Source organism: Piliocolobus tephrosceles, chromosome 9 (genome assembly GCF_002776525.5).
Source record: "Piliocolobus tephrosceles isolate RC106 chromosome 9, ASM277652v3, whole genome shotgun sequence".
Lineage (NCBI taxonomy): Eukaryota > Metazoa > Chordata > Mammalia > Primates > Cercopithecidae > Piliocolobus > Piliocolobus tephrosceles.
Genome location: NC_045442.1, coordinates 64,674,294 through 64,681,091, shown reverse-complemented (window position 1 = coordinate 64,681,091; position 6,798 = coordinate 64,674,294). Strand labels below are relative to the sequence as shown.

Genomic DNA, 6,798 nt, shown 5'->3' with positions numbered 1-6,798 from the left:
GCCATTCTCCCGCCTCAGCCTCCTGAGTAGCTGGGACTACAGGCCCCCGCCGCCACGCCCGGCGAATTTTTTGTATTTTTAGTAGAGACAGGGTTTCACCGTGTTAGCCAGGATGGTCTCGATCTCCTGACCTCGAGATCCATCCGTCTCGGCCTCCCGAAGTGCTGGAATTACAGGCTAGGCGTGAGCCACCGCGCCTGGCTTCTTCTTCTTCTTCTTCCTTTTTTTTGTTTTTTTGAGGCGTAGTCTCGCTGTGTCGCCCAGGCTGCAGTGCAATGGCGTGATCTCGGCTTACTGCAACCTCCGCCTCCTGGGTTCAAGCAATTCTCCTGCCTCAGCCTTCCCAGTATCTGGGATTACGGGCGCCCACCCCCACGCCTGGCTAATTTTTTGTATTTTTAGTAGAGACGGGGTTTCACCATGTTCGTCAGGCTAGTCTTGAACTCTTGACCTCAAGTGATCCGTCCACCTGGGCCTTCCAAAGTGCTGGGATTACAGGCGTGAGCCACTGCCCCCGGCCAGGTTGTGGGTTTTAATGGGACGGTCTCACTGCCTACCGTTCCCTTTCTCCGTCCGATCAGAAGGGGCCTGAGCAGTAAACTGACAGTGGCTATGCCGGGTGAGGCGCTGTGGGGAAGTTTACGAGCCTGCGTGACGCCCCCTTCCGTGTCCTGGCCCCGCCCCTCCCGCCTGAGCCCCTTGGCGCGTGACTCAGGCCCCGCCCCTGCTGTACGCCATCAGCTCGCGCCGTGCCGCCGGGTGTAACTCTGCCCCGCCGGCGGGGCGGTCAGCCTCCTGTCACCGCCTGTTCGGGCTATGGTCCCGTCCGGTGTTTTGTAAGTTGGCAACCTAGGCTGCTGACGCGACTCTGGTCCTGATGGCGGCGGCGGCCGCGGCAGCCCTGGCGGCGGCCGATCCCCCTCCCGCAATGCCGCAGGCGGCAGGGGCCGGAGGGCCCACAGCCCGCAGAGACTTCTACTGGCTGCGCTCCTTTCTGGCCGGAGGTGGGTCCATGCCACGAAGAGCCAGCCGCGCTCTGGGTGGCGGGGGCAGGATTGTGGGCAAGTGGGATGCCAGCGGCCTTTATGACATTCCTGGACTCTGGCTGCTTCAATGCTCTGCTAGACGTCTGCCCTGACCTGCTGTAACCTCTTTCTAGTAATCACTTGACTAATGACAGTCAGGTAACGGGGAGTGGAACCTTTGGCTCTCCGGCAAAGGCTGGGGAGGTGGAAGGTCTGAATCAGGTACCCATTTTTCAGGGCTGGATAACAGGGAAAAGAGGAGGATCCCTTACAGAGACCCTCGGGTTTTAGTGAAACATGCGGGGCACTCCTTTCTTTTATGAAAACCATGAGTGACCCAGTGTAGACTTGGATTTTGCTGTTTGCTTAAAGGAAAACAAATATTGGAGATCAGCTTTTTAATGACGACTGGAAAATTGTGCAAAACTATCTAAAGCCAAAACTGGTTCCGGTGATTTTAGTAAACTGTGCCACAGTACTTGACAAGCCCTATTATTGGTGTGACTTTGGGATCAAAAAGTTCATATTGTCTCTTAGGAATTTCCTGGGCCTTCAAGCTCCACCCTTCCTTAATTACTTCTCTGGGTTGTCATTACTTATTTAAGATTCATAAATTTAAAAATTCCACATTGAGGTTATGTGCAGTGGTACACTACTGTAGTCCCACTAGGGAAGCTGAGGCAGGAAGACTGCTTGAGCCCAGGAGATTGAGGCTCCAGTAAGCCATGATTATACCACTATACTCCAGCCTGACCTACAGAGAAAGACCCTCTCCTAAAAGAAGAAAACGAACAAACAAACAAACAAACAAACGATAAAAATTTGCTGGGCAGAGTGGCTCACGCCTGTAATCCCAGCACTTTGGGAGACTGAGGTGGGCAGATCACTTGAAGTCAGGAGTTTGAGACCAGCCCGTCCAACATGGTGAAACCCGGTCTCTACTAAAACTACAAAAATTTGTCAGGCGTGGTGGCACTCAACTACTTAGGAGACTGAGGCAGGAGAATCACCTAAACTGGGGAGGTGGAGGTTGCAGTGAGCCGAGATCCTGCCATGCGCTCCAGTCTGGACAACAGAGCCACACTCCATCTCAAAAACAAAACAAAACAAAGCAAACACTCACATGAGGATTTGTAGAAAGATCATTTCTGAAGACTGCAGCAGTATTAAGTTTTTTTTTAGTTGTTGTTTTGAGACAGAGTCTCACTCCCTCACCCAGGCTGGAGTGCAGTGGCATGATCTCAGCTCACTGTAACCTCTGCATCCTGGGTTCAAGTGATTCTCCTCACTCACCTTCCCAAGTAGCTGGGATTACAGGGGAATGCCACCAGGCCCGGCTATTTTTTTTTCTTTTTCTTTTTCTTTTTTCAGATAGAGTCTCACTCTCAGCCAGGCTGGAGTGCAGCGGCACGATCTCTGCTCACTGTAACCTCTGCATCCGGGTTCAAGTGATTTACCTGCTTCTGCCTTCCAAGTAGCTGGGATTAGAGGCGTGCACCACCATGCCTGGCTAATTTATTTATTTATTTATTTTTGAGACAGTGTCTCACTCTGTCACCCAGGCTGGAGTGCAGTGGTGTCCTCTCAGCTCACTGCAACCTCTGCCTCCTGGGTTCAAGCGATTCTTCTGCCTCAGCCTCCCGAGTATCTAGGACCATAGGTGTGTGCCACCACACCCAGCTAATTGTGTATTTTTAGTAGAGATGGAGTTTCACCATGTTGGCCAGGATTGTCTCGATCTTTTGACTTCGTGATCCATCCGCCTTGGTCTCCCAGAGTGGTGGGATTACAGGTGTGAGCCACTGCGCCTGGCCCTAATTTTTATATTTTTAGTAGAAACAGGGTTTTACCATGTTGGCCAGGCTGGTCTCAAACTCCTGGCCTCAAGCAGTCTGCTCACCTCTGCCTCCCAAAGTGCTGGGATTAAAGGCGTGAGCCACCAGTTCAGGCCTCGGAATTTAATTATTTTGTTCTTCTGCTGATAAAATGACATTTAGGCCAGGTGAGGTGTCTCACACCTGTAATCCCAGCACTTCAGGAGGCTCAGGTGGGGAGATCACCTGAGGTCAGGAGTTCAAGACCAGCCTGGCCAACATGGCGAAACCCCATCTCTACTAAAAATTTTTTAAAAAATGGCCAGGTGTGGTGGCACATGCCTGTAGTGTACCTAGTAGCTACCTAGGAAGCTGAGGCATGAGAATTGCTTCAACCTGGGTGGTGGAGGTTGCTGTGAGCCGAGATCGCTCCACTGCACTCCAGCCTGGGCAACAGAGCGAGACTCCCTCTCAATTAAAAAAAAAAAAAAGAAATGACATTTATTCACATGGAAAATATTTGAGTCCCAGCTATGTGCCTTCAACTTGCTTGGTATAAATCAGAGAACAAAAGATCTATCGCTGGGTGCAGTGGTTCAGGCTTCTATACTCAGCACTTGGGGAGGCTGAATCGGGTGGATAGCTTGAGCTAAGGAGTTGGAGACCAGCCTGGGCAACATGGTGACACCCAGTCTGTACAAAAAATACAAAAATTAGCTGGGCATGGTGGTGCCCACCTGTTGTAGTCCCAGCTACTTGGGAGACTGAGGAAGGAGAATCACTTGAACGCGGGAGGCGGAGGTTGCAGTAAGCCCAGATCGCACCACTGCACTCCAGCCTGAGCAACAGAGCCAGATTCCGTGAAAGGGGAAAAAAAAGAGCTATCATTGTTGGCTAAGTAAAATGCACTTTGACAAACATGTTGTGTAATGACCACTGCAGTCAAGATATAGAGTAGTTCCAAAATATTTCCACTTTTCTTTTTTTTTTTGAGACATTCTCGCTTTGTTGCCTAACCTGGAGTGCAGTGGCCTGATATCACTGCAACCTCCACCTCTCATGTTCAAGTGATCTCCTGTCTCAGCTTCCAGAGTAGCTGGGACTACAGGTGGGTGCCACCACTTCTGGCAATTTTTTTTTTTTTTGAGAAGGAGTCTTACTGTGTTGCCCAGGCTGGAGTGCAGTGGTGCAATCTTGGCTCACTGCAACCTCCACCACCCAGGTTCAAGCGATTTTCCTGCCTCAGCCTCCCAAGTAGCTGGGACTATAGGCATTTGTCACCACACCCGGCTAATTTTTTGTATTTTTAGTAAAGACGGGGTTTCACCGTGTTAGCCAGGATGGTCTTGATCTCCTGACCTCGTGATCTGCCTGCCTCGGCCTCCCAAAGTGCTGGGATTACAGGTGTGAGCCACCGTGCCTGGCCTAATTTTTGTATTTTCAGTGGAGACCGGGTTTCACCATTCTGGCCAGACTCAAATTCCTGACTTCAAGTGATCCACCTGCCTTGGCATCCCAATGTGTTAGAATTACAGGTGTGAACCACGGTGCCGGGCTTTATTTCCACTTTTCTTTGACATTCCTCTCCTCCCATCTGCAACGCCTGTCAACCACTGATCTGTTTTTCTATCTCTATAGTCTTGACTTTTCCAGAAAGATATACAAATCGAGTCATACAGTATGTAGCCTTTTGAGTTTGACTTCCATCACTTACCTTAATGCATTTAAGATTCATTCACATTGCACGTATAAGTAATATATTTCATCATTCTTTTCTTTTCTTTTTTTTTTTTTTTGAGACAGAGTCTTGCTCTGTCGTCCAGGCTAGAGTGCGGTGGCACGATCTTGGCTCACTGCAACCTCTGGCTCTCGAGTTCAAGCGATTTTACTGCCTCAACCTCCCTATTAGCTGGGACTACAGGCGCGCGCCATCATGCCCAGCTAATTTTTGTATTTTTAGTAGAGACGGGTTTCACCATGTTGGCCAGACTGGTTTCCAACTCCTGACCTCAAGTGATCTGCCCACCTCGGCGTCCCAAAGTGTTAAGATTATAGGCGTGACCCCCCACACTGATCCTCATTGTGTTTATTTTTTATTTATTGAGATGGAGTCTTAGTTTGTCACCCAGCTGGGTGCAATGGCACCATCTCCGCTCACTGAAATGTCCGCTTCTTGGGTTCAAGCAATTCTGCCACCTCAGACTCCAGAATAGTTGGGATTACAGGCATGTTGCTTTTCTAATTTTTGTACTGTTAGTAGAGACCAGGTTTTGCCATGATGGCCAGGCTGGTCTGGAACTGAGCTCAAGTGATCCTCCTGCCTCATCTTGCCAAAGTGCTGGGATTACAGGCATTAATTACCACAACCGGCCCGGTTTTAATTAGAAACTGTCAAAGTATTTATTTATTTATTGAGACGGAGTCTCGCTCTGTTGCCCAGGCTGGAGTGCAGTGGTGCTATCTCGCCTCACTGCAAGATCCACCTCCCGAGTTTGCCATTCTCCTGCCTCGGCCTCCCAAGTAGCTGGGACTACAGGCGCCCGTCACCACTCCTGGCTAATTTTTTGTGTTTTAATTAGAAACTGTCAAAGTATTTCTAAAGTGTCTATTCCATTTTGTATCCCCACTGCCTTATTGGCACTTGATATTAAATGTGAGTATGTGTGTGTCTGTGTGTTCCTTTTTTTTTTTTTTGGAGACGGAGTCTCACTTTGTCACCAGGCTGGAGTGCAGTGGCGTGATCTTGGCTCACTGCAACCTCTGCCTCCCAAGTTCAAGTGATTCTCCTGGCTCAGCCTCCCGAGTAGCAAGGACTGCAGGCATGTGCTACCACGCCGGCTAATTTTTTGTATTTTTAGTGGAGACGGGGTTTCACCTTGTTAGCCAGGATGGTCTCAATCTCCTGACCTCGCCATCAGTCCGCCTCAACTTCCCAAAGTGCTAGGATTACAGATGTGAGGCACCATGCCTGGCCCTTCGCCTGGCTAATTTTTTTTTTTTTTTTGAGACTGAGTCTCCCTCTGTCTCCTAGGCTGGAGTGCAGTGGCGCGATCTCAGCTCACTGCAAGCTCTGCCTCCCGGGTTCACGCCATTCTCTTGCCTCAGCCTCCCGAATAGCTGGGACTATAGGCGCCCACCACCGCGCCCAGCTAATTTTTTGAAGTTTTTAGTGGAGACAGGGTCTCCTGACCTCATGATCCGCCCGTCTTGGCCTCCCAAAGTGCTGGGATTACAGGCGTGAGCTACCTCGCCCGACCTTTTTTTTTTTTTGCGGTTGTCACCCAGGCTGGAGTGCAATTGTGTGATCTTGAATCACTGCAACCTCCGCGTCCCGGGTTCAAGCAATTCTCCTGCCTCAGCCTCCCGAGTAGCGGGGACTACAGGCATTTGCCACCACGCCCAGCTAATTTTTGTATTTTTAGTAGAGATGGTGTTTCTCCATGTTGGTCAGGCTGGTTTCGAACTTCCGACCTCAGGTGATCCGCCTGTCTCAGACTCCCAAAGTGCTGGAATTACAGGTGTGGGCCACTGCGCCCAGCCTAATTTTTCTATTTTTAGTAGAGACAGGGTTTCGCCAAGTTGGCCAGGCTGGTCTTGAAATCCTTACCTCAAGTGATCCTGCCACCTAGGCCTCCCAAAGTGCTGGGATTATAGGCGTGAGCCATTGTGCCTGGGTGAATTGCTTATTACAGATTGTCTATCTAATATTTTTTGAACATGGATGACTGGTGGTAACTGAAACTGCAGAAAGTGAAATTGCAGATAAGGGGGGACTACTGTAGTGTGAAAGCAAGGTAAGATACTATTAAATAGCCTGGGTGCGGTGGCTCATGCCTGTAATCCCAGTACTTTGGGAGGCCAAGGCAGGCAGATCACGAGGTCAGGAGTTCGAGAACAGCCTAGCCAACATGGTGAAACCCCGTCTCTACTAAAGGTACAAAAAAAAAAAAAAAAAAAAA

The 6,798-nt window shown here is 49.8% G+C and overlaps 1 protein-coding gene across 2 annotated transcripts in view; it reads left to right on the top strand.

Moving 5' to 3' along the window:
• The first annotated feature begins 433 nt into the window (after positions 1-433).
• Positions 434-6,798, top strand: part of SLC25A16 (solute carrier family 25 member 16) — a 44,871-nt gene continuing 38,506 nt past the window's right edge. The window contains exon 1 of one of the 2 annotated variants that reach the window (XM_023205106.3): positions 434-1,004. In XM_023205106.3, the coding sequence (XP_023060874.1) occupies positions 878-1,004 (127 nt within the window). In that variant the 5' untranslated portion in view covers positions 434-877. The remainder of the gene's footprint in view (positions 1,005-6,798) is intronic. The other variant, XM_023205100.3, reaches the window with a different exon arrangement.